Source organism: Rhinopithecus roxellana, chromosome 13 (assembly GCF_007565055.1).
Source record: "Rhinopithecus roxellana isolate Shanxi Qingling chromosome 13, ASM756505v1, whole genome shotgun sequence".
Classification (NCBI taxonomy): domain Eukaryota; kingdom Metazoa; phylum Chordata; class Mammalia; order Primates; family Cercopithecidae; genus Rhinopithecus; species Rhinopithecus roxellana.
Genome location: NC_044561.1, coordinates 110566676 through 110593857, shown reverse-complemented (window position 1 = coordinate 110593857; position 27182 = coordinate 110566676). Strand labels below are relative to the sequence as shown.

The 27182-nt window shown below is 52.3% G+C and overlaps 1 protein-coding gene across 2 annotated transcripts in view; it reads left to right on the top strand.

Annotated features, from left to right (window-relative positions):
- The first annotated feature begins 877 nt into the window (after positions 1–877).
- Positions 878–27182, top strand: part of TGM2 (transglutaminase 2) — a 38406-nt gene continuing 12101 nt past the window's right edge. Inside the window, exons 1-9 of one of the 2 annotated variants that reach the window (XM_010355338.2) lie at positions 878–1149; positions 4674–4853; positions 10653–10895; positions 15604–15722; positions 18154–18282; positions 19344–19521; positions 24008–24143; positions 24837–24940; positions 26579–26821. In XM_010355338.2, the coding sequence (XP_010353640.1) occupies positions 1140–1149; positions 4674–4853; positions 10653–10895; positions 15604–15722; positions 18154–18282; positions 19344–19521; positions 24008–24143; positions 24837–24940; positions 26579–26821 (1342 nt within the window). In that variant the 5' untranslated portion in view covers positions 878–1139. Of the gene's footprint in view, positions 1150–4673; positions 4854–10652; positions 10896–15603; positions 15723–18153; positions 18283–19343; positions 19522–23893; positions 24144–24836; positions 24941–26578; positions 26822–27182 lie in introns of both variants that reach the window. The other variant, XM_030914317.1, reaches the window with a different exon arrangement.

Below are 27182 nucleotides of genomic sequence, written 5' to 3'. Positions count from 1 at the left end.
AAAGCTCAGTGGATGGATGGATTGAGGGAGGGAGGGAAGAGAACATGGAGGGAGGGATGGATGAGGGATGAGTGGATGGATAGATGGATGGGTAGGTGATGCAAGGGTGAGTGGATGGATGGGTAGATGGATGGCTGATTAGATGGACGCTGATTAGATGGATACAAGGATGGGTGAGATTGGAGGATTATCTGGGTTTTGCTACAGGAAGGGACACGGGTGTGTCTGTTTTTGCAGGTGTGTCTGCATGTCTGTACCTGAGTCCATGCCTGCATGTGTGCCCACCTCTGAGTAGCCACATATTTGTGTGTCTGTGGGTGCCCTCTCTGATTTTGCATCCACATCTAACAGCGGCATTTGGTGTCCGGGAGCTCTGTATGTGCGCCAGGTGCCTGTGGACACCTGATCATCTGTGTCCACAGCTGTGTGTGGCTTGCAGTCAAGGTTACCTGGCTGTGCCAGGCTGTATCTACGTCCTGGTGTGTCTCTGCAATTCGAATCTGATGTTGTATCCATGTCACTGTGTCTGTGTGTCCAGCTGTGTCTGGTGTATCTGTGGGAGTGTATCTGTGTCTGTGTGTGTATCTCCACAGCCCTGTGTGTCTGTGTCTGCTCCCCGTGTATGTGTACCTGACTATGTGTGTGAGTGTGCGTGTGTGTTGGGTGTGGGGAGATGTTCTTGATCCCAGATCTGACCTGAGAGCCCACGTCTCTATGTCCAGGTGCACCCAGGTTCCGTTGTGTGTTTCCGTGAGGGTGCTGCGTGTGTCTGTATCTGAGTGTATGTGTCCAGGTGTCTGTTCTCCAAGGTCTGACTCTGTGGGTCCAGGTGTGTCTATGTCCTGGGCTAGTTGTGTGTCCCTGTCCGCTCCCCCAGGGGGCGCCCTCGCCCGGCCGCCGTCCCTCCCTCGGGCTCCGGTCCCCTGGGTAAGCCCCAGCGCTGGCGGCGTGGGCCGGGGACTGGGCACTGGGTGGCCTCCCAGGTCGCCGCCTTCCCGCGGGGCCCCGCCCCCGGCCCGCCCCAAAGCGGGCTATAAATTAGCGCCGCTCTCCGCCTCGGCAGTGCCAGCCGCCAGTGGTCGCATTTGGAGGGTCCTGCCGCCAGTGGAAGGAGCCACCGCCCCCGCCGCCGCCCGACCATGGCCGAGGGTGAGTATCAGAGTCAGCGCAGCCGTCGCTCACGGGCCCCGGGGCATTGGGGGTCAGGACCTGGTGGGAGCTGAATTCCCAAGTCCTGATTTGGAGAGCAACAGGCAGGCTGGGCTGGGTGGGGAGGCGCCTCGATGCTGCTTGGAGCCTCAGTTTCCCGGTCCACAGTGCATAACCATTAACCCTTGCCTCCCTGGATCAGGTGAGGCAATGGAACGCAAAGGGGTGTTGTAAACTGTAAAGTACTGTCCTGGCGGACCACTGGCACGTGTCCCCGGTCAGTCAGTGGGGGCTGGCTCCCTGATGTGTGCCTGGAGCCATGCAGGGGGTGCTGGCCTGGCCTCAGAACACTTAGGTATGGGTGGTTCTTGCCAGCCAGGACCAGGTGGTGTGCATGCCACCCCAGTGGTGTGCAAGCCAAGCCTGGCTGAGTCCTTGGCTCCAGCGGCCAGAGAGGAGCTTTCAGCATCCTATCCCGGAGCCTTCGGAAACCAGGCTGGTTCTTCCCGACCTCACGTTCTGCAACCCTAGACCTTGGCCACTTGTTGAGTCTCGCCTATAAAATAAGAACAACAGTGTCAGCCTTTGGTGCATCTGTGAGGAAGGAGAGGAGTGGAACAGAGGCTTAATTTCATACCTGCACCGCCCCCCCACATCCCCCCAAACACAAGCAGCACGGTCATGGGTCCCAGCGAGAGGAATTTCTACAATGAAGGATGTCACTGCTGGACCCAGAACCCCAGCTGGCTCTTGGGTCAAGTTCATCTGGGGATGGCTTCTGCACCCATTGCAACCCCCAGGAAGGGGTGTGGTACAGGGACATGGGGCAGGTGGAGCAGGAATGGGTGGCAGGAACTGTGGACCCGCCTGACCCTGCTGTGTGATCTCAGCCACCCGCCTCCCTCGGACCCAGCTCCCAATACACTGTGATGTGTCGTTTTGGTGGCCGCTTGTCCTCAATGCATCTTCTCACCCCTACCCCGTGCTCAAAAGCAGGGCTCAGTGGGGCTGAGAGATCCTGGAGATGCCAGTTATGACGAGCCCCCAGCCCCATGTCACAGTGAGCACTTCTGACAGAGGTCTCACTGGCCTGAAAGACCTAGGCCTTTTCTCAGTGCAGAAATCCTATAAATCCTACAATTCTAGACCCCAGTGTTTCTGCACCTTTGGAGTTGGGCATGATTTCTGGAAACCGTTCTTCGGACAATAGATGGAGAAAAGGCCCCAGCTCCCACAGCCCAGAGACTGGCCGTATCTCCAGGATCTTCCACAGGAACAGCAATGGCCTCTTTCCTACTCAAGCTCCCTGGGACTGAAATTTCCAAAAACAACATTTTCTCACCGCAACAGGCCAGCAGGAAGTTTTTCCTTCTGGCTACTGAGGTCTCTTCTGTTGTGATTACACGGGGACCGACATCCCTGATACTTCAGTGGCGCAGAACTATCTGCCCGCAGGTTTGAGAACAACACAGGACATGGCGAGGGAGGGTCGTAAGAGGGGCTGGAGAACACACTGAGCTGTAGTGAGGTGGTTCCCAGGGCAGAATCCTACAGAATGCTACAGCTCTGGATTCCAATCCCAAAGCAGCCACTTGCTCTGGGACCCGGGGCCACCTGGTGCCTTTGTCTACAAAATGGAAATCATGATAGCATCTAGGTAAGCAGAGTTGTTTTGGGCTTTAAGTTGAGATAATTCACATACAAGGCACTTTGCATGTCATTTTTGGAATAGTCGAAGGCGAGCCGGAGACCTGGGCTCTCCCACTGCAAGAACCAACTTGCTGCGTGACTTTGAACAAATTCCTGCCCCTGGGCCTCACTTGGACCACATGCTGTCCAATGGCCCCACTCTCCAAGAGTCTGTCTTGCCCACTCCTCCCACCTTAAGGGCTTCCCAATCTTGACCTTGAGCTTGCCAAGGTTTATGAGATTTGTTTTCCCCCAAGACCCCCACACATCTGTCACCCTGACCGTGCCCTGGTCCTCTGCTCCATCTGAAACTATAAATGGAACTTTTACATATCAAGCTTCTGTCCTGGGCTGGCCCTGGGGAAGGGGGTTCCCAACACGTCTTCTAGACTCACAGCAGCCCCTTGAGACTTCAGCGGAGGAGGCCAGAGAGGGGGAGACACTTATCCAGGCTCACACAGCAGCACAGCAGAACTAAAATCTACCTCTGGAAGTCTTCAAAGCTCCTATCATGTTAAAAATGTTTTGTTGTGGAGAATATTGAACATACATAAAAGTAGATAGAATTGTTTAATAAATTCCTATATCCCCGTCACCCAGCCCTGACCACCGTGGTGTCTCCTGCCCTTGTGCACTTTCTCTGTTATTCACAAGGAAATCTCAGACATCACAACATGTCATCTGTCAATGTTTCAGTATATGCCTTTAAAGGATAAGGACTCTCTTTTTTAACACAAATTAACAAAAATTCTTTGATATCACCATTATGCCATCAGTATTTAAATTTCCAGTTGTCTCGTACATGTAATAAATGTTTTAAAATACATTTTTGAAATCAAGATCCAAATAAGATCAATACATCACAATGGGTTTAAATTTCTCTTTATGGGTTTTCTCTTCAATGTTTTGTTCATTTTCTTTCTTGCAATCTATTTATTAAAGAAACCGGACCCTTTGTCAATAGTTTCCCTGTGTATGAAGTTTGTCAATTACATCCCGGTTCTATGTTTAACTTGTTCCTCAGCCCTGGGTATTTCTTGTAAATTGGACGTTGGATCTAAAGGCAAAGCCCATGTCATTGACCTATACCAAATACTGCCCCTGTTTAAACCAAAAGAACCCTCTGATAGCAATAGAATAGCTCGTGTTTATTGAGTATTTATTACACAACAGACATTGTACTAAGTGTTTTACATGCATTAATTCATTTCATGCTCACACCAGCCCTGGGAGGTAGATACTACTGTTCCCCATGGCTGCTGGAGGTCACACAGCTAGGAAGTGCCACAGGGGGTCACAACCTTGTGATTAAAAGATTTAGGGGAAGCTGGGCACTGTAGCTCACACTTGCACTTTGGTAGATCAAGGCAGGAGCATCGCTTGGCCCAGGAGTTCGAGACCAGCCTGTGCAACATGGCAAAACCAAAAATGAAAAAATTATCTGGGCACATACCTATAGTCCCAGCTTACTGATAAATGAAGAAATTAGTGTTGCACGCCTGTCCTCTCAGCTACTGAGGAGGCTGAGGTGGGAGGATCCCTTGAACCCAGGAATTCAAGGCTACAGTGAGCTATGATCACACCACTGCACTCCAGCCTGGGCAACAAAGCAAGACTTTGTCTCAATTAAATTAAAAAGAAAAAAAAGGTTAGGGAGATTGGGCCCCGCCCAGCCCCTGTGTGACCAGGGCTGGGGAGAGAGGTCAGTCGAAAGAATGGCAGTGCTTCATGGGGAGTAAGAGGGCACCAGGCCCTCATGTCTAGGGAGGTCAGGTGCGTCGCTGGGGGTCTGAAGGCTGCCCTCGAGACTCATGCGTCTCCTTCTGTTTCCATAGATCTGGTCTTGGAGAGGTGTGATCTGGAGCTGGAGACCAATGGCCGAGACCACCACACGGCCGACCTGTGCCGGGAGAAGCTGGTGGTGCGACGGGGCCAGCCCTTCTGGCTGACCCTGCACTTTGAGGGCCGCAACTACGAGGCTAGTGTAGACAGTCTTACCTTCAGTGTCGTGACCGGTGAGTACCTGCATCCTCACTCCACCACCACCACCACCTCCTCTCCACCCTGACATGTCCCAGACCCCTGACAGAGAACAGAACAAATAACTTTACTCCTCTTTGTTCCCTGGGAGATTGCCACCTGTCATTAGCCCCATTTTAGAGATGAGGGACCTGAGGCCCTGAAAGGGAGAAGATGTCACGCAGACCACCAGCTTTGTGAGCAAGTCTGTGCCTCTGGACCCCTGAGCTTCTGAAAGCCTATTATCACCAGGGTTGCAGGTCAGCCTTCAACGAGGAAAGTTGATCAAGATCCCATTTACAGGGCGGGCGCGGTGGCTCACACCTGTAATCCCAGCACTTTGGGAGGCCGAGGTGGGTGGATCACCTGAGGTCGGAAGTTCAAGACCAGCCTGACCAACATGGATAAACCCCATCTCTACTAAAAATACCAAATTAGCTGGGTGTGGTGGCGCATGCCTGTAATCCCAGCTACTTGGGAGGCTGAGGCAGGAGAATCGCTTGAATCCGGGAGGCAGAGGTTGCGGTGAGCCGAGATCATGCCATTGCACTCCAGCCTGGGCAACAAGAGTGAAACTCTGTCTCAAAAAAAAAAAAAAAAAAAAAAAAATCCCATCCACAAGCCAGGCACAGTGGTACATGCCTGTAATCCCAGCTATTTGGGAGGCTGAGGTGAAAGGATCATTTGAACCTAGGTCTTTGAATCCAGCCTGGACAACATAGCAAGCCACCACCTTAAAGGAAAAAAGAAAAAGATCCTGTCTGCCCTTTCCTATATCAAAACAACTTTCTAATCCCTCTGCAGCCTGAAATCCATGCAACCCAGCCAGGCACCTGGATCAGGCCCAAATCAGGCCTGAGTGGCAGAGAAAGAGCCCAGTTGGCATCAGCCTCCTATATGAGCAGTTCTGGGTCCCAGCAGTTCATTCTCCAAGCATTTGGTGGCTGCCTCAGTCTCTGGGGCTGGACAGAGAGACCTGGATTCTAGCTCAGGCTGGGTTGCCTACCTGCTGTGTGACCTTAGGCAAATTACTTAACCTTTCTGAACCTGAGTTTCATTATCTGAAAGCCGTCATATTGCAAGGTTCTTAAGTGTCTGCTGTGGGGGAGGGCCTGCGGATGTTTGCAGCTGTCGCTTATCTTCGTACCGGGCCGCAGGGATAGGTAAAGGGATGCCAAGGCCCCAGGCATCTCATCCCCAGATGAGTCGTGCCCAATTTTTTTGTTGGCCATTCCTGGGAAAATGCCCTCAAATGTCAAATCAGTGGGGCTGGTTTCTGGTGGGAGCCACTCCCTTGAGGTCAGTGAGGGGCCACCTGGCTAGGACTCGGGGTGGGAAAGGCCAGCTCTTTCTGAAGTATCTGAGGGCAGAGATGGCAGCACACATTCCTTGGCTGAGGCCTGCCTTGACCTAGAAGGCCGTTGATAAGGCTTATCATGGGGACTGCAGGCTCGCCTCGGATACCTCCTCCATCTGTCTGCTTCCTGCCCCTGGCCTCCTGGTGGAGACACACCCATTGCCCAGGGCCTCCCCCATAAACACACTGGCCCCGTAGGTCCCTTGCTAACAGAGCCAAGGAGCCCCCAGCAAGTCTGTGACTTTCCAGCCTCAGTTTCCCCCTCTACGAAGTGAAAAGTGAGGGTACGTGGCAGTTAAGGGCTGGATCTGGTGGCCTGAGAAAAGTCAGGCTTGTGATAGTGAAAATCACAACATCTATGGCACACCCGCTGAACGCATGCATGCTTGTCTTGAATCCTCGCAGCTTAGAAGTTACAAAGGACTCCATTCTGCAGATGGGAAAGCTGAGGCTCAGAAAGGTAGTCACTGGCTCAGGAGGGTCAGTCACACAGTGAGTTAGGGACACAGAAGGCTTCAAACCCTGACCGCAGGGTGAGGCTTTTCATCCCTATGTCCCTGCAGCAGGCACATTTATCGCAAGTGCCTGCCAGGTCTCAGTGTGTTCCTCTGTGAAATGGAGTGGTAGGTGAGCTGCTGGCTTGGGCAGCCTATGATTTCTACTTTCTTTTTTATTTGTTTTTCTTTCTTTCTTTCTTTAAACTTTTATTTTAAGTTCATGGGTACATGTGCAGGTTTGTTGTGTAGGTAAACTCGGGTCATGGGGGTTTGTTGTACAGATTATTTTGTCACCCAGGTACCGAGTCTAGTACCCAAGCGTTACTTTTTCTGCTCCTCTCCGTCCTCCCACCCTCCACCCTCAAGGAGGCCCAGTGTGTGCTGTTTGCCTCTATGCGTCCATGTGTTCTTGTCATTTCACTCCCACTTGTAAGTGAGAACATGGATTTGGTTTTCTGCTCCTGCGCTCGTTCGCTAAGGATAAGGCCGCCTTCTTTTCTCTTCTTTTACTCTCCAGTTGTCCCCGCCCCCCCTTTTTTTTCTTTTTGTTTTGAGACAGAGTCTCGCTCTGTCGCCCGGGCTGGAGTGCAGTGGCGTGATCTCGGCTCACGGCAAGCTCCGCCTCCCGGGTTCATGCTGTTCTCAGGCGCCCACCACCACGCCTGGCTAATTTTTAATATTTTTAGTAGAGACGAGATTTCACTGTGTTAGCCAGGATGGTCTCGACTTCCTCACCTTGTGATCCACCCGCCTCGGCCTCCCAAGGTGCTGGGATTACAGGTGTGAGCCACCGTGCCCGGCCCAGACGTCCCCTTTCTTATTTCTCCTCCAATTGTCTGGGCAGCGTAGTGTTAGGTAATTAAGGTCCTGAGTTTGGGGTTGGGTGAAGGGCCGCCGCTGACCTTCCCACCCCAGCCAGCTAATCTGTGTCCTCCAGTCTCCACCAACTTATCTCAAACCATAACCAACCTGCCCTGGTCACTTCCGCAGCCCCTGTAGGCAGCCACAGAGGAGCCCAGATCTCTGAGTACAGAGTGCACACAGCTTCCCTGTCCAAGCAACCAAGAAATTCCCGAGGCCTGGGGAAGCCTGAGGGACAATACCAGGAAACGGGGCCCTCCCTCAACTCCAGGCCTGGCCTGGGTCAGCACTCGGTTCAAGGCCTGGCCAGGTGACTCTGCTCCTCTGTGGGAACATTCTAGCTTGTTATGGGAAACTGAGGCCCAGAGAAGCAGGAGAGCTGGCTAAGGTCACTCAGCGAATGGAGCTGAGTGAATGTGAAAGTGGATGTGTGGCCTGACCCCACACATTCCTGATGTTGTGTGTTTTCACCCAGACAGTTCGAGACCTGACAGATTCTATTCTGGGGTCCAGGCCACACTAGACAAATGCCATCCTTGTTAGAGGGATAAAGCTCTGCTTCCCTCCAAGGATGGGGTTGGGTTTGTGGGGGTGTGGCTGGGGCCGTAGGAGTGAAGTCAGCCTGGAGGAGTGAAAGTAACCCTTATGAGGTGAATAGAAGGCTTTACTCTAGAAGGTTCTGCTCACCCACCCCATCCCAGCCCGGCCACCATGGTCTGGGATAGTGGCCAGGACCCTAGGCTTCCTGTGGTCATTTGGGCACAGAGTCGTCCTCATGGTGCCCCTGGTTCCACAAAGAGGATGGTGTAGAACCGCAGCCAAGGAATTTGTGAAGCCAGCTTACACGAGCAGCGGGTGGACCGTGGGACAGCCTGTCCTCCTGTCCCCCTGAGATCTGGGAAGAAAGGGGTGTGTGAGTGTGTGTGACTGTGTGTGCATGGCTGTCCCAAGATAGAGAGAAAGGGAAATGCGTTCCCTGACTTGTCCCCGAGGGTAAAATGTCAACAGCGACATTGGCAATGGGACCTGGCCCAGGCCTGATGCCACAGAGACCAGATCATTGATCCTCCAAGCGGGGACATTTCTGAGATTGGAAGGAGGGCCCTTAAGAATTAAGTAAGGGCCACAGGCATAAACTGAGGCTATCCTGAGCAAACTGTGATGCTTGGTCACCCCAGCGCCACCCCGCTCAGCCTCAGTTTCCATGTCTGTGAAGTTCTTCAATAGAACTAGACAATCTCTACATTCCACTCCAGTTCTCATAATCTACTATTTAGCCTGAGAATTCAGATTTTTAGTGGCCCCTTCTAATAACACTGACTATAGCTCACATTTCCTGCATGATAACTGAGCTGGTCACTGTTCAAAATGCTTTCTATGAACTCCCTCATGGAACCTTCGAAACAGAACCAGGAGGCGTTCATGAAAACTGAACAAGGCTAACTATGATTTCCTGAGCACTTACTATACACCAGGCGCCTTGTGGGATGCTTTGCATGCCTGTCCTCTTTAAGCTTCACAACAGCCTTATAGGGAGGTACTGCCACTGGCCCCATTTTACAGATGAGAAAACTGTGGCATAGAGAAGCTAAGTAACCTGTCCAAGTTCATAGAACCAGTTTCGAACCTGAGATTGGACCCTCCCAGGCATGTAGCCTAAGCCTGTTTTCTTCTTGGATAAGAAAGCAGATCAGAGAGGCTGGTGATGTGGCCCAGGTCACACAGTACTCAGTGGCAGAGTTGGGGAACCAGACCTAGGGTGGGTCTGGGACCCCAAGCCTGCACGGCTCCTCCCTGAATGCCAGCTCTGGAAGTCAGGGAGCATTCAAAGGTTTCCAGTTGGCCCCTGGCACTTGGGCAGGACCCCAGAGGCCTGTGTCGTGCCTGTTAGTTCATGGTTACATTTGAGCTGGGTGTGGGTGGGGCTGGCTGGCAGGGAGGGGGGGGCTGGGGGCTGGGGGCTGGGAGGGAGCCCCAGGGTGAGCAGGCCCCAGTAATGTCAGCAGCGGGTGGGCAGAGCTGCAGGGAGGGAGATGTAAGAATAAAAATAAACTTTCCTGGGCACCCGCCCAGCCAGGCAGAGAACGTCCTCTGTCTCCTCTCCACCACCCATGTCCAGAAAGTGACCGGCCCCTCCTCACCCTGCCCATGACTCAGACCTGCCTGTGGGGCTGGGCCCTCCCCTCCACCTGGAAAAGCAGCTACTTTCAGAGTGTGCCCATCGCTGTGCCTTTGAGAACCCGGCCGGGGAGCATCCTGTTTGGGAAGGAGAGGCACCGTGGAAGACAAGTGAGAGCTAAAGACCCACTTCAGATGCGACCTTTGCCACAAACTCCTAGGATATCCTTGGGAGACCCCCTTCGCTCTGAGCCTCAGTGTTCTCACCTGGGCAAGGGGTCTCAAAGGAAGCAGGTGCTTCATAAAGTGTAAAAGGCTATAGGAAGGAGAGGGGTGGTTATAACCAGCATCTCAGAACTGCCTATGGAGATGCGGGGGACAGCAGTTGGGGGGGCTTAGGGAGACAGACACCTAGAGGCTGTGTGGGCCAGCCAGCATCCTCTGCTGGCCTACAGCAACGGGCTCTCAGAGGAAGGAGGTCCCTTCTTGCTCAGTGTCTGGGCTTCCTTCTCTGACAGAAAAAGCGGGACGCTAGCAGGTAGAGGATTTAGGCAAGAAAGGAGGGCCCTGGGGCATCTTGCCTGATCCTTGTCTATGCTGCACAAATGAGCCAGGTGATCCCAGAGAGAGGGATGGGCTTGTCCCAAGTCACGTCATTGCAGAGCAGTGGAACTGAGCCTTGGCTCTGGGTTGCCTGGCCCCTCTCTCAGGAGGACTCTCTAATTGAGGATATGTGTATGCCTGTGGTTTTTTATCCATTCCCACAAAACCACCCCGAAAGGCTGGGGCTCTGAGCCCCTCTTTACAGATGAGGAAACTGAGGCTCAAGGAGACAAAACTTCTTTCCAAAGTTATTTTAGTGGTTAGTGGCAGAACTAGGCCTGGAGCCCAAACCGGGGGACCCCAGGTAGGTGCCCTGCCCTGCCACCCCTAGCTCACAGCTACTGCTTCTCCCTCCACAGGCCCAGCCCCCAGCCAGGAGGCCGGGACCAAGGCTCGTTTTCCACTACGAGATGCTGTGGAGGAGGGTGACTGGACGGCCACCGTGGTGGACCAGGAAGACTGTGCCCTCTCGCTGCAGCTCACCACCCCGGCCAATGCCCCCATCGGCCTGTATCGCCTCAGCCTGGAGGCCTCCACTGGCTACCAGGGATCGAGCTTTGTGCTGGGCCACTTCATCTTGCTCTTCAATGCCTGGTGCCCAGGTGAGCCACACGCCGTCCACTCACAGCGTTGGGGTGGGCAGGGCTGGATCCGCCCATGGAGGCCACTGGAGGTGGGAAGAACAGGGGATAAGAGACACACATCAAAGTGGGCTGAGTGAGGCCCACTGTGCTCCAGCCTCACAAAACCCTCAAGACATGAGTACTCCTGTTATCCCTGTTTATAGAAACAAAATGAGGCTGGTCTTAGTGATCCATGCCTATAATCTCGGTCCTTTGGGAGGCTGAGGAGGGAGGATCACTTGAGTGAGCCAGGAGTTAAAGACCAGCCTGGGCAGCAGAGCAAGACCCTGTCTCTACAAAAAAAAAATTTTAACAGTAGCTGGGTGTGGTAGTGCACGCCTGTGGTCCCAGCTAATTGGGAGGTTGAGATGGGAGGATCATTTGTGTCCAGGAGGTCGAGGCTGCAGTGAGCTGTGATTATACCACTGCACTCCAGCCTGGATAACAGAGTGAGACCCTGTCTCTAAAAAACTCAAAATACAAAGAAGTAGAATGATATGCCCAATTCCACATATTTACCAAGGGACTTCATTCGCTGTTTGAGGCCTGTGTATTCCCAGACCACTATGAACTGGGGCTTAGCGATGACTTGGTTTCAAAAGCTACACATCAGAAAAAGGGTGCCCAGCTGATGCCCAGGCCCGGGCACTATGTCCTGGTTCTGTTTCATGGGGCCCTGTTTTTTTTTTGTTTTGTTTTGTTTTTTGAGACAGAGTTTTGCTCTTGTTGCCTGGGCTGGAGTGCAATGGTACGATCTCGGCTCACTACAACCTCCGCCCACCAGGTTCAAGCAATTCTCCTGCCTCAGCTTCCCCAGTAGCTAGGATTACAAGCATGTGCCACCACGCCTGGCTAATTTTTATATTTTTAGTAGAGACAGAGTTTCACCATGTTGGCCAGGCTGGTCTCGAACTCCTGACCTCAGGTGATCCACCCGCCTCAGCCTCCGAAAGTGCTGGGATTACAAGCGTGATCCGCTGTGCCTGGCCGAGGTGGGCAGCACTGTTTCAAATCTCACCCAGACTGGTTTGGGGAAGGGAAACGGGGAGGTGAGGTTGCGGGGAGGGTTGGGGGAGGGGTGAGTAGGAGCAGTTTGACCATCTGGCTGCTTCCTTACGCACTGTCTCAGTCGGGCCTCTCAACAATCCTAAGGGTGACATGACAGCGTCGCCACTTCACACACAGGAAACTGAGGAGGCAGGGGTTGCCCATCACCTCCCCAGGCCTCGATTTTCCCATCTAACTAGCAAGGCAGTCGGATCTAATGATCTGTTTCCTTTCTGCTCTAATGAAACAAAGCAGGGGGACAAGCATCACGGGCCAGGCCCCTCCTGGGAAGCTTGCGTCCCTCCTCAAAAGGGCAGAAATTCTGGCCTCCTGGCTGTTAGACTACCACCTTCTTGCTGGCCCACTGCTTTATCTTTTTTCTTCTCTATTTTGAGGCAATTTATATTTGAGCAGAAAGCTTTTAAAATTTTTCTCTTTTCCATAGTTTGACTTTTATTTCCCAGTATAACAGTAGGCCATGACAGCATTCTCTTTAGAAAAGCTTCAAGCCCAGGTGCAGTGTAATCCCATGTCTGTAATTCCACACTTGTAATCCCTGCACTTTGGGAGGCTGAGGCAGGGGGATCACTTGAGCCAGGAGTTCAAGACCAGCCTTGCCAGCATGGTGAAACTCACCATCCCTATAAAAAATACAAAAATTAGCCTGATGTGATGACACACACCTACCTGTAGTCCCAACTACTCAGGAGGCTAAGGTGGGATGATCACTTGAGTCCAGGAGGTTGAGGCTGCAGTTAGCTAGGATTGTGCCACTGCACTCCAGCCTGGGTGACAGAGAAAGAGTCTGTCTCAAAAAGAGGGGAGGGGAGGGCTTCAGGACTACAGAGAAGCGGCCTCCCCCTTTGACCCCTCCTCCTTGGGGGACACCATTGTTAGATATTTTGCGGGGGCTCCCCTCCTCAGGCCAGTCTGCATGTGCCTGGAGAAACTGCTGTATTGTTTAGGGCTCTGTCTCTCTATCACAAACATAAAAGGATCCCACCGTATACATTAACCTACAACTTGGTTTTTTCCCCTTGCAATACACTGTGAGGATCTGTCCACATTGGTCTGCATACATCTGCTCATTCATTCTTTCTTTTTTTTTATTTTCTTCTTCTTCTTTTTTTTTTTTTTTTGTTTTTTGTTTTTTGTTTTTGTTTGTTTTGTTTTTTTTGTTGAGACCGAGGCTCTCTCTGTCACCCAGGCTGGAGTGCAGCGGTGAAATCTCGGCTCACTGCAACCTCTGCCTCCCGGGTTGAAATGATTCTCCTGCCTCAGCCTCCCGTGTAGCTGGGACTACAGGCGTGCACCACCACGCCAGGCTAATTTTTGTATTTTTAGTAGAGATGGCGTTTCACCATGTTGGCCAGGATGGTCTCAAACTCCTGACCTCAGGTGATCCGCCCCCCTCGGGCTCCCAAAGTGCTAGGATTATCGGCGTGAGCCACCATGCCCGGCCACATCTGCTCATTCTTTCCAAGGGCCTCAAGTGTCCTGTGTCTTGCCCATGTGGATGGTCTAGCCCCCACTGATGGACAAGAGGTTGTGCCCAGAGGCTCATGACATGCAGGGACCGTGCATCAGTGAGCACCATTGCTTCAGACCCTGTGGCCAATGGAATAATTTCTCGGGACAGAAGTGGCCTTACTGGATCCCCCCGCCCCATAGGTTTGTTTTGAATTTTAATCAACTGCAGAGGGTCGCAACTAGTTGGCAGCTCTGCCAACGGGACGGGAACATGCCGGTGTCCCCACCCTTGTCCATACCACAGGGTTTCAGAGTTCAGGGAATGGGGAGCGTGGTTCTGGGGGATGGCTCCCTTCCTCCTGCTTGGCCTCACCCGGCGGGTTGGAGTGGCAGTCAGCCAAGCGGCAGAGTGACTAAAGTGACCCACATCCCGGGGCGGGAGCTGTAAAGCTGATGATGCAGAGCCAGGAAGTTGGGCTGGGGTAAGCACAGGGGCGCTACGGGAGGAAATCAGTCTGATGGGTGGGAAAGGGCCGGATCTGCCTGGAAAATGGGACCCTCCTGTACGTCAGCTCCAAGACCAATATGATCGAGTGCCAGTTATATGCAAGGCTTCACGTCCCCAGTGCCCCCACCTTTACCAGATGGAGACCTGAGCTGGGGACGCCACAGTCTTGGCATCCTGAGCTGGGGTGGGGACAGTTCCACAAGTGCTGACACTCATTCTAATGATGAAACACTGTGGCTTGCCCTTTCTCTTTCATTCTTTATCCCACATCCCCCGGCTGCTGCAGAGCCATTGTAGTTCATTGACTTCAGGGTTAATTTTTATAGAAGTTTCCAGAGCCAAAGATCAGAATACACAAGAGACTTGGCCTCTTCCCCATTTTTCCTGACTGCGATGAAAGTGGGAGCTGCTGGTCGCTGCAGATGGGCATGACAAAGCCCAGGGGTCTGAGGGTCCGGCAGCTGCTTCCTTCCCAGGCCACCTTCTCCATTAGGCCCGACAGGCACAGTGCCTGGGGCCTGAGAAACTTTTAGGGGCCCGTGAACATGTTTTAATTTAATTTAAAATCAGAAGAAAAAAATGAACATTGAAGTTGAACAGTAGGTTTTAATATGTAATACTGAGATAGCTGTCATTAACCAAGGCAGTCATAACGTTCAATTACTTTTTTTCTCATGGAGGAAGGAATGCATGAAGTCAAGACTGCCTGGGGCTCACCAAAGTCGTAATGCGGCTCCAGATTGCCCCTTCTTGGCCTCAGTTTCTTCACCAGTGAAGTGGAGTCAGTAAAGCCTGCCTGATCTTTGGGCTTCTACCATCTGGTCCCAACTTCCTCAGCCCCCTCTTCTCCCCTCACTGGCCACAGACAACTAAATGCCCTGCATTTTCCAGCAGCCAAAACTTTGTTCTTTCTGGTCCTCTGCTTAGAATGCCACCCTCCAGGTTCCAACTCTCTAAACCTGAATCATTTTTCAAGACAGCATTCAGATGCCACCTCCTCCAGGGAGCCCTCTGTGACTCCCTCAAGCTGGACAGGACCCCATCTCTCCTGAGCTGCAGGAATCCTTTCTTGGCCTTCCCCTCTGCTACTGAGCTCTCTCTCCCTTGAATCATGCGCCTCCCTCACGCTACCTCAGGGCTTTCGTTTCCAAAGCACCTTTCAGATCTGCATTTTGGGCTGACACAGTGAGATGTTAAGGTGGGCAGAGAAGGCAAAATAGCCTACCCAGGGTCACACAGCAAATGAGGCTCAGGAGTTTCCTGACTCCTGGTCTGGTGCTCCTCTGTCTTTAGTCTCGATTTTCCTAGCTATAAAATATTCCTGAGCCTTAGTTTTCCCATCTTTAAAATGGGGCTCTCAAGGGTCCGTTCCTCATAAGGCTCTTCTGGAGGTTAAATGTATTAACACAGGTCAGACATTTATCACAGGTCCCGGCACATGGTGAGTTGGAGAAACGGCAGCCTTTGTTGTCACTAACCGATGACACCTTATCTCACTGATGTGGGATTGTTCCTTAATGGTTACTTTTTCTAATTAAAAGAAGGATGGATCTCTGAGACACTGGCTTGGCCTAGGGAGGTGGCACCCTTGACCGTCAGATTTGCAGGGACCCTGGGGCCTCTGCAGACCCAGAGCTGAGGTCCCTTTCTTCCTGCCTGCAGCGGATGCTGTGTACCTGGACTCGGAAGAGGAGCGGCAGGAGTACGTCCTCACCCAGCAGGGCTTTATCTACCAGGGCTCGGCCAAGTTCATCAAGAGCATACCTTGGAATTTTGGGCAGGTAGGGGCAACACCCTGTTTCTCCCAACCATCTCAGGCCCGTCTGTGTGCCTGACCCTGTGTCTGGGGGCAGCCAAAGCTGCATAGGTGGGAGTGAGTTACAGAGTCACCCACTTCATGCTGTCAGGGATGCAAAGGCCCTGAAACAGCTGAAGGTTCAGAGAGGGCCAAGGCTGGCCTGAGGTCACACAGCAAAGGCGGTGGCCCTGGATTCAAGGTGGGGAAAGAACTAAGAGAGCCTTTGGGAGCTGTGAAGTTGGTTGGTATCCCGGGAGGGGGAAGAGGGAACAGTAAAGCTCATGTATTTAAATAATAGGCAGTACTCAGAGGGCTGTGTGCTAGGCATGTGCTAAGAAGGGGCTTTAAACCCTCACCCAGATCATTGGTTCTCAGGATCACTGAGAGACAGTGTTAAAATACTAGGGGGTGAGAATTTGCTCTTCAAACAAGTTCCCAGGTGATGCTGATGCTGCTTGTCTAGTAACCATACTTTGCAAACAAACAAGCCTGAAATTTAGGGACTAAAACAACCATCACTTATTATTTGTTACAAGTCTATGGGTCAGCTGTGCATGGCTGTCTAGGCTGGGCTTGGCTGGCCTCAGCCGATGGCTCGTCTGTTTCATGTGGTTTCTCACTCACCAGCCGGCCAGCCTGGGCTGGTTCTCTAAACCGGTGATGATAAATTTCATTTATCATCCAGCCACCTGTAAAAATTCTTGAGACTCTGCTGGGAAAACTCACGAAGCAAGAACTATTGTACCCCTGGCCACTCAACCTCCTGGTGTGTTAGGAGGTACTGGCCTCCTGGGGTGGGGTTCACACTGAGGCTTTCCCCAGCAGCCTCTGGGGCAGGGTTCAATGTTCAGGCCTAGAGAGTCCTACCCTGAAACCAGAGGGAAATCTTCCTTGTATGGTCTCAGGCTCTGACCAAAGTTTTCTCATCTGAATATTGTCATGATAATTGCGAAACTCTCTGCCCAGCAACCCCATAGCCTGCTGTGGGATAGAAATGAAATGGGGGTATGACCGTGATACATAAAATACATCAGAAAATGAATTGGCTCTGATTTTTCATGGCTTTTTATTCTCTCCTGAGAAAGAGAACAAAGTCAATTTCTTCCTTTGTTTCCCAGGGTCCTGTTTTGTATCGGGGCTTGTGCTGGGCTGTGGGACATGGCCCTTGCAAAGCTTCTGGAGGGGATCACAGTCCAGGAAGATGAGACTTAGAGGAAGGAAGGAATAACAGCCTATGGGGATCAGGGGGGACTTGTTGAAGTAGGGAATATTTGAGCTGGGCTTTGAAGAACAAATAGGAGTTTGCCATGCAAGGAGGTGTGTGCACGATATACTAGGCCAAGGGAACTATGCAAGTGAAAGCTCAGAGGTTGGAAAGCTTATGTCATGCCTGAGACATACGTTGTAGCTTGGGGCATACCTTGTATGTGAAGGAGCCCCAAGAGATGAGGTGGGAGAAGCCAGCAGTGTCCAGGTTGTGGAACAGCCCTGAACATCAGGCTGATGGCAATAGGGAGCCACAGAGGGTTCATGCCATGGAAGGCTATTGTGCAGCTTGGAGGGAGATCTGGCCCAGGAAAGGACCACAGAGGTGGGGGGAAGAGAGCAGACAGAAGGGCCTCTGCAGGTGGATGGTCCAACGGAAGGTGGCAAGAAGGGGTCCTGCTTTTGAGAAAGATGACATTTGAATGGCAAGGATGAGGCGGTGTGAGCCCTGCAGAGAACAGCAGGAAGCGCATTCTGAGCAGAGAAATAGCACATGCAAGGGCCCTGGGACCGTGAGCCTGGGCAGAGTGAGTATGGGTGTGAGCGGTGAGAGATGAAGTCAAAGAGGGGATGGGGGCAGATTGTGAAGGGCGTTGTAGGTTGCACGGGGAAGTCTGGGTTTTACTGTGGATACGGTTGAAACAGAAGAGTGATGGGACTGGATTTCTGTATTTAGAATCTGTCTCAGTTCCCATCAGAGCAGTGTGTGTGGGCTGGGTCGGAGGGGGATGAGGGGCTGACATCAGCTCTGCAGGGTGGGTCACGCCTTGGGGAAGTGGGAGATTTGGCTGAGCAAGAGGAGAAAGGGACAGTGACAGGGCCCAGGGTGACTCTGAGGGGGAGCCCCAGGGATGCTGGGCTGCCCACTCCATGGGCTCCTGCTCCAGATTCCCAGGTCCCCTCAACCAGGTCCTGGATGAAGATTGTCACCCCCTTTGTCACACACTCATGGCTCACCCAGTCATTGTCCCACTCCATTCCCTCCTGGGTCAAGAGAAGCTGCCACCAGACAGATTTGTCAGACTCAGCTGGAGCCTCCCAGTCTGCTATGTGGGACACAGCTGGAAACAGTGGAGGCTTCCAGGCAGGCTTCCTGAAGGAGGTGCCTTCCTAGCTTCCTCTTTCTCCTCTTGTTTCCTCTGACACAGTTTGAAGATGGGATCCTAGACATCTGCCTGATCCTTCTAGATGTCAACCCCAAGTTCCTGAAGAACGCCGGCCGTGACTGCTCCCGCCGCAGCAGCCCCGTCTACGTGGGCCGGGTGGTGAGCGGCATGGTGAGTGAGTGGCAGGGCCATCCGGGGCGGGGCCCACAGGGAGCTCCCGCAGGCCTCTCCCTCGCAGTGGAGACACAGGCCATTCACTGTGCTGGGCGCGGTGGGGGGACCCAGGAGATGGGTAAGTCTCGAGGAAGAAACCTTACATTGGAAAGATATGATTTACACAGATGAGGCTGATGCTATGAGGTCCCCCAGAGCAATTAATTTATTCAGTTCTTCAGTGAATGTTTATCAAGTACCACTTGTGTCCTAGGCACTGGGGAGACAGCCGTGTACAAGTCCTGTGTAATCTCTAACTTTATGGAGACTGTGTTATAGAGGGTAGGGGAGAGGAGACAGACACTAACCAAAATACCATATGAATGAGCAGACAGTCATAAATGACGGTGCACGCTCTGAAGGAACCCGAGGTGTGACAGTGCTGGACCGCAGGACCAGGCTCGGGGAGGGCCTGAGGGGCTCCCTAAGGTGGTACGCAGGAGAAGGGCATTCCAGGCAGAGGGTACAGCTGTGCAAAGGCCCTGAGAAGGGAGCGACTTTGGCAGGTTTGAGGAAGGAAGGGAGGCCAGTGGCCTGGAGTGGAGGGAGCAGGGCCTGTGGGTGCAGAAGAAGCTGCAGAGGTGGGTAGGGGTGAGACCAGAAGGGCCTCATGGATCGCGGTGAGGAGGCTGATTTTATTCTTGAGGTAATGGGAGTTCAGGGCGAACGACACAATCTGGGGGAAAGCAGGTCTTTGTAAAACTGAGATCACACCATGTCACTCCCGAGCAATCCTGCATTCTTCACAGGACAGAGTCACATCCCCAGCATGGCGTTCAAGACCTTGACCCTGCCCCACCTCCTTCTTCCCCATCTCCCTCCTGTCCCCGGCTCCAGCCCCCACCCTCTGCCACACACCACAGTCTGTCACACCATGGCCCCTTCGCCCCTGCTCTTTCCTCACCCTGGAGCTCCCCTCCCCGCCTCTCACCCCACGCCTGCTGTACTCAGGCTCACCCAGGCGGCACAGCTGTCACCCCATCCCAGGCTCAGTCCCCGTGCTGCCCCACTGGTTGCAGGTCAACTGCAACGATGACCAGGGTGTGCTGCTGGGACGCTGGGACAACAACTACGGGGACGGTGTCAGTCCCATGTCCTGGATCGGCAGCGTGGACATCCTGCGGCGCTGGAAGAACCACGGCTGCCAGCGCGTCAAGTACGGCCAGTGCTGGGTCTTTGCCGCCGTGGCCTGCACAGGTGAGCTGCATGCTGGGATGTGGGTCCTGAGCCCTGGGAGGGGGCACAAAGAGCACCGGAGTAGGAATCAGGACATCCCTGCCCCTGCCACCAACACTCTCAATGTGCTATGTGGCCTAGAGCCTGTGACCACCCTCTCCGGTCCTTTATCCAATAGCCATCCCTCCCGTGGTCCTTTATCCAATAGCCATCCCTCCCGTGGATCAAGGGCTATTATTTGGGAGACTGCATGGGCTTGGGGCTGAGAACTTGGGCACTGGAGCCAAGCACACCTGAGTTAAAAACCCCCACCCTCCCACCACTTGCTCTGTGACCTTGAGCAAATGACTTCTTTCTGAACCTCAGTTTCCTCATCTGGAAAATGGGGACAACATCAAGAGCTTCCTCCTAGAGTGGGTATGACATGAAGCTGCCCAGCACAGAACCTGGTCCAGTGTTGCTCTCAGCAAATATTAGCCAGTAATAACTGGATCCTAACAGTAATATCAGTGTCAAGAAACAAAGCATGTTCTAAATGTCAAGGGGGAATAGCAAGCAGTTTAAAACCAAAAAAGTAAAAAAATTTTTAAACAAAAATCTTAAAAATTTAAGACCAGAAAATGTTGACAATTGTTGCCAGGCTAATCATGGTGCTTATGAAAATGGGTTAGCATCACACACTGGCTAAGAATGTGGACCCGAGACAGGAGGATTGCTTGAGGCCAGGAGTTTGAGACCAGCCTGAGCAATGTAGTGAGACCTTGTCTCTACAAAAAAATAAAATAAATAAAAATTAGCAGGCATGGTTGTGTGTGCCTGCAGTCTTGGCTACTCAGGAGGCTGAGGCAGGAGGATCGCTTGAGCCCAGGAGGTTGGCTGCAATGAGCTATGATTGTGCCATTGCACTCCAGTCTGGGCAACAGATCAAGATCCTCTCTCTCAAAAAAAAAAAAGAGCACAGATTCTGGAGGCAAAGCCTGGGTTCAAATCCTAGCTCTGCTTCCTACCAGCTGTGTGTCCTTAGGTAAATCACTTAACTCCTCTGAACCACGGTTCCATTGTGTGTAAAATGGGCATGACGGTAGTACCTTTATCCTGGGATGGTTGTGAGGATTAAATGAGTAAATATGTGTGAGGTAGCTGAGCGTGGTAGTGGTGCACCTGTAGTCTTAGCTATTTGGGAGGCTGAGGCAGGGGGATCACTTGAGCCCAGGAGGTCGAGGCTGCAGTGTGTCATGATTGCACCACTGTACTCCAGGCTGGGTGACAGAGCGAGACCCCATCTCTAAATAAATAAATGAATGTGGGAAGTGCTTAAAATGATCTTGGGTGCATGATAGAAAATACTTTTGTGATATTTATTGTCATGACTATCATTATTACCAGGCTCAATCTAAAAGGCTGGTCTAGGCTTCCCAGCTTTTCTGATTCCAAAAGCAGTGCTAAGGCCCAGGAAAGGGTCCCTGGGAGGCCCCCAGCATGTCCTCCACACCAGCAGGCTGGGTCAGGGCAGCCTAACCTAGGTTTTCAGCCCGGCCGTCCTTGCCTTCTGATCCCTGCCTCTCTGCCTGGGACTGCCTGTTCCCCGTGACCTCTAAGTTCCTTTTTCTTATGGAAACGCTCTCATCCCAGACACTTTCCTCTGAGAGCCCTAAAACACATATTTTCAAAGAAGCCCATGGGTTTTCCTGGAGAAATCCCACAATCCAAGGCCTGGGTTCCCAGGCTCACCCGCAGAAACCCTGATCACCCTGGTCACCCTGGGCTGTGGCCGCCTGAACGTTTAGCAGCAGATCCTGCCCTCCACTGCCCACTGCAGGGCTGTATTCCGGTCCCTGCAATCTCTTCCCAGGCTGTGTAGGATGGAGCCAGGGAAAACTTGCCCAAGAAAAGGGCTGTCTGACCCCCGTGGCCGTGGAGTTCCTGTGAGGAACCAGTGGTGGATTGGCCTGTGAACTCTGGAGCTGGACTGCCGGGGTTTGAATCCAGCTCTGCCTCTAACCCCTGGGTGGACTTGGGCAAGAGAATTGATGCCTCCAAGCCTCAGTTTCCTCATCTGTAAAGTGGAGACAATGGTGACTGATCTCATTCATAGGAAGCTCTTCATACCAGGGAGAGATCACTCAGCACAGTCTCTGGCTCTGGTTAGCCTTGGGTTTGGGGATTTCCAGGGGAACCTGGGGTTCCAGCTTTTTCAGCCGGATCCCTCCCTGCACTTCCTCGATGTCAATGAATCAGCCAGCACCGATGGACGGCGTTTGCCATAACGGGCACGGTGATACACTGTGCTGTTCCCGAGCACCCCCTCAATGCTTGCTCTGGGAATGGGCGGACGAGGCTCTGCCCACACCTGCGGCCTGTCTCTGAATCACCACAAATCCCCACAAGCTGCTATTATTAACTTCTCTTACTGAAGAGGAAATGGAGGCTCAGAGAGGCCAGTGGCTTGCCCAAGCTCACACAGCTGGTGAGCGTCAGGGTCAGGCTCTGATCCAGGTGTGCGCGGTGCTGGGGCAGCCTCCTGTTAGACTGTGATGAGGAGGCCTCCCAGGACACCATCCCTGGGGGAAGAGTGGCACTTGGCTCCCTGGACAGCAGAGACAGGCCTCCCCCATCCTCCGGTGCGTACTCAGGCCCATTGCATGGTGGGATAAGACCTGCGGTTAGGACACCAGCCTTTGCTGAGGGCAGCCTTAGGGCTGAGCTCTGCCCAGGCCTCAGGGGGACAGAAACCAGGCAAGAGGGGGAGGTCATAGCTGTTCCTTCCTCCTTCCTCCCAGCTCCTACAAGTCTCCTGGCAGGAATCCAGGGCCAACTGGTAAGCTCTTACCCTGGCCCATCGATGGTGGCCCCAGGGCAAAAGTCATATCGCTTCTCCCCCTCTCCCAGACTCAACTTCAATCAAAACTAAAAGTAAAACAAAAGTCCCACAGATTACATTATTACATAATCTTGTTTCTCTTCATTTTTTAGATATTTTTTCTGTGAATCTGTTACTTTTACAATACACATAAAAAGCACATTTTTAAAATGAGAGAGTAAAAGCACCCATAATTCCGTCTGCCAGGAGCACCCAGTGGGGCCATGTAGGTGAGATCCATGCTGGGGTTTTACTCCCTCTCCTGTGCTCCTCGCCTCTCCGAGCTGAGCTCAGCTTGCAGATTAGTCAATGTCCTGTCTCTGTTTAACATGTCATTGCAACATCAGCCCCTTTCCCAGCAAACAGGGCCTTGGCAGGAATGCAGGGCCATCCCTCCTGACAAGTCTGAGGACCCTGGCCTGTGCTGCGACCTATTTATAGGGCCACATGCATCCGTGTTCTTGTACATTGGGTAAGATGATGAGTCCCCAGTGGCATCACTAATCCCATAGAGAGGGAACCAAGGCCCAGAGAGGTGAAGGACTGGTCCCAGGTCACACAGCTGGAAGCAGCTGGGTCTCCCGACCTCTGTCCCCTCCTCTGCCTGTTCTGCTGTTTGAGTCTTTAAGACCCTATCTTGGGGACAATCAGTCATTCAATCACTCCTTCCCTCCCTCCCTCTTTCCTCTCCTCTCTCCTTCCTCCACTCCTTCATCCCGTTTGACAAAATAGTCAATGATAGGCCTGTGCTGGGCTCCAGGATCTAACTTAAGACAGATCTCTCACTGTCCTTGGAGGGCTAATTAAAGAATCCCTCACATGCCGGTACACTGGAAAGGATGATGCATCTCCAGCCGTGCTATGAATGCAAATGATCAGGCAACCTGAACCTGGCAGGCAGCCTTCCAGGCAGAGGGAATGGCAGACACCAATGCCCTGAAGCTGGCAGAGGCACAGCATGCTGGAGGCCAGTGTGGTGGAGCACGGTGTGCGAGGAGGGTGTCAGGGGCCAGACCCTACAGGGCCAAGGGCTGTGGCTAGGGCTCTGGCCTTGACCTCAAGGGCCATGGGGAGCCATGGACAATTGATCAGAGGAGTGTTGACATCAGATTTTTATTTTATTTTATTTTGAGATGGAGTCTCGCTCTGTCACCCAGGCTGGAGTGCAGTGGTACAGTCTCGGCTCACCGCAACCTCCACCTCCCAGGTTCAAACAATTCTCCTGCCTCAGCCTCCTCCTGAGTAGCTGGGATTATAGGTGTGCACCACCACACCCAGCTAATTTTTGTATTTTTAGTACAGACGGGGTTTCACCATGTTGGCCAGGCTGGTCTCCAACTCTTGACCCCAGGCCCACCTCCGCCTCCCAAAGTGCTGGGATTATAGGCGTGAGCTACGACGCCCGGCCCAGGTTTGTATTTTAGAGTCTCCTGGCAACTGTGATGTGAGGGGCATAGAATGGACATGGGGCGACCAGAGAGGTGGGCGCCATTGTCCAGGCAAGAAGGGCTGGCTCATGTTCTCACCACTCAGACAGCAGGTACAGTGTTCCCTGGAATGCAGATGGACAGGTGGAGGCCCAGAGCAGGGCGGATGTCTGCAGGGCCAGCCCGTCCCCTCAGCCTGCTTTCCACTCCTCTCCAACAGTGCTGAGGTGCCTGGGCATCCCCACCCGCGTTGTGACCAACTACAACTCGGCCCATGACCAGAACAGCAACCTTCTCATCGAGTACTTCCGCAATGAGTTTGGGGAGATCCAGGGTGATAAGAGCGAGATGATCTGGTGAGGTGGGGGCCAGGGTGGGATCAGAGCCCAGTAGGGAGGGCCCATGGAGAGGAAACCTGGGAGTGCTTCTTGGAGGAGGTCACATTTGAATTGGACCTTAGAAGTCGAGCAGTATTTGAGCAGGCTTGGGGAAGGACAGCAGGAGCCAAGGCCTAGAGGGAAAGGCAACCACATACACGATGGGGTCTCAGGGAGAATCATGCAGCAAATGTTGTCGGGAGCCTGGAATGCCACATTAGGGAGCCCAGGCTTGATTCTGAAAGCAACAGGTTGTCACTCAAGGCTTCAGAGTGGGAGAGGGTGGGGCTGACAGCTACCAGGAGGGCTAGAGGGGAAGAGATGTGCAGGGGGCTAGGGTGTGGCCCAGGTGGGGAGTGATAAGCCCTGAACGGACAGAAGAGAAAGGATGGAGCCAAGAAATTAGGAGGTCAAAAGGGCAACTGAGAGGGGCAAGGAGGGGAGAGGCGTTGAGAAGGGCTCTGAGGTGTAGGAGTGGGCGTCTGGCTAGACAGGGTGCTGTGAGATGGGCCCCCATGGGAGGAAGAACAGGGCAGTGGGGAAACGTGCTGGGCTCAGTTTGGGACGAGGCGAGTGTGCATCTGGGGACATGAATGGGTGGTCTGCCCGTGGGAGGTGGCAATGAATGTTGCTCAGGTTCCGCTTCATTCCCACCTCCCCCCACCCCCCCAGGAACTTCCACTGCTGGGTGGAGTCATGGATGACCAGGCCGGACCTGCAGCCGGGGTACGAGGGCTGGCAGGCCCTGGACCCAACGCCCCAGGAGAAGAGCGAAGGTGCGTGGGCAGGCACTGTCACGTCAAACAGATGGGGAAGCTGAGGCTTGGAGAGTTAAAGTGACTCAGCTGGAGGGCGGCAGAGCTAGGAGCTCACCCGGAGACCACTGATGGGTCCATACAAGGTTGGGGGATCTCACTTACATCTTAATAAGACACTTCTTGATAATCTCAAAAGTAATTCACATGCATTGCGGAAAGCAGGAAATAGAGAAGCACGAAGAAAATAATCAAATAGCATCTTTGTCCCCACCCGCCAAAATAAGCAGCATTAACATTCACACAAGCTTCCCCTGATTTCAAATTGTATATTTGTATGCGGGTGTATACATGTGTGTTTAGTGTTTATATACATACATATATAAACACACACATATATATATAGTACCTGTGTGTCTGAAAGAGAGCGCACACTAAGGCAAAATTTTGTGATGCATATGGACACTTTCTAGCAATATTTTTAAATGCATAACATATAATACATAGCGTTACAAAGAAAACCAATTACATTAAAATACAGTTATCACAAGTTTTAAAAACCAAATTTATGATATAATAATATATGCTGCTTTATAGAACAAGATCTAGCGGTAGAGTCAGTAAGTTCCATAATATAGTTGTAGAGATAATTTATGAGCATAAATTAATTTCCTGCCATCTGTGACAGCTGTAAGGTTGCAATGACCACGCCTGTGGTTCTTATGAGTGACAAGTCCTAAGTGCTCCTCAGGCTGCTACGGTTGTTTCCTGCTTTTGCAATTGAAGAAAGTCCTATAGTGAAAACAAAGATACCCTTTTTTCCCCATCCTAGAGTTCATAGACCCCTGAATTCTGTGGGTAGTGCCTTGGGGGATCCGTGGGCCCTAGTTGAAGACCTCCAGCAGCTTAAACTTGCAGCATTTTTCCCCAGCTCTGTCCACTTCTGGATAAAACATTAGCATTTCTCTAGCAGATGGTTTTCTGTGATTTGAATTTTTATTTAATGTGACCATCGCCCATCACATGGCTGTGCTAGGCTGTATCTATCCAGCCTCTAGTCCTCAGCACTGGAAGTCTGCGGACAGTGTGGGGCGGTTATCAACCACACTTAAGTAAACATCAGGCACCCGTATTCACTTGGAGAACACACACGCCCTGGGACCGGCCCCATGCGGGGCACTGAGCTCCACTCTCGGTACAAGCAGGAAACGAGACAGATGTCTTCCTTGCTAACATGTTGCCTGCCCTTGGCTCCATAATTTCCTTAGGATGTCTGGGATACATTTCCATTTTATTTATCAAATACTTGCATAGCATTTAGTATAGGCTATGAGTTTTACATCTATAATTCATGAATGCTCGTTAGGTGGGCCCAGATCTTATCTCCACATGAAACTGCCGCTTTGAGAAGTTAGTGACTGGCGCAAAGTCACCCAGCTAATAAGAGGCTGAGCTGGGATTTGAACCTTAAAAGTTGTGCTCCAGAGCCCCTGTTCTGAACCCTCGCCCTGTGGTACCCTCCTAGAAGTGGAGTCCTTCTGTCAGAGGGCTGTGTGGTCCTGAGGTTTTTGGCTACATGTGGTTGAATTGTAGAGGGTTTTAGAGGATACCTCCCAAACTTTACCCAGGCCCATCCCTTCCCCTTTCTACCCCTGCCAGGGACGTACTGCTGTGGCCCAGTTCCAGTTCGTGCCATCAAGGAGGGCGATCTGAGCACCAAGTACGATGCGCCCTTTGTCTTTGCGGAAGTCAATGCCGACGTGGTAGACTGGATCCAACAGGACGATGGGTCCGTGAGCAAATCCATCAACCGTTCCCTGACCGTTGGGCTGAAGATCAGCACTAAGAGCGTGGGCCGAGACGAGCGGGAGGATATCACCCACACCTACAAATATCCAGAGGGTATGTGCCCTCAGAGTCTTTAACATGGCCTTGAAGATGAGCATCCGGTTTTCCCAGCCCAGCAGGCTCGTGTGTGTGTGTGTGTGTGTGTGTGTGTGTGTGTGTGTGTGTGTGTGTGTGTGTGTGTGTTTTAATTGGTAGCCTACGTACAGCAATGGCCCCGTAGGCTATACTCCATCTTAAGCAATTCCTTAGAAACAGGAGCAAACATGTTGAGCAACAGTAGTAGAGGATTATTCACTTCAGAAAAGAGTTCTATATTCCACAAAAGGGCTCAATTCAGTTATTAAGACACTTTTTTTTAAGTTGGTTTGACTCTTTTTTCTTTTTTCTCCTTCCTTCCTTCTTTCCTTCCCTCCCT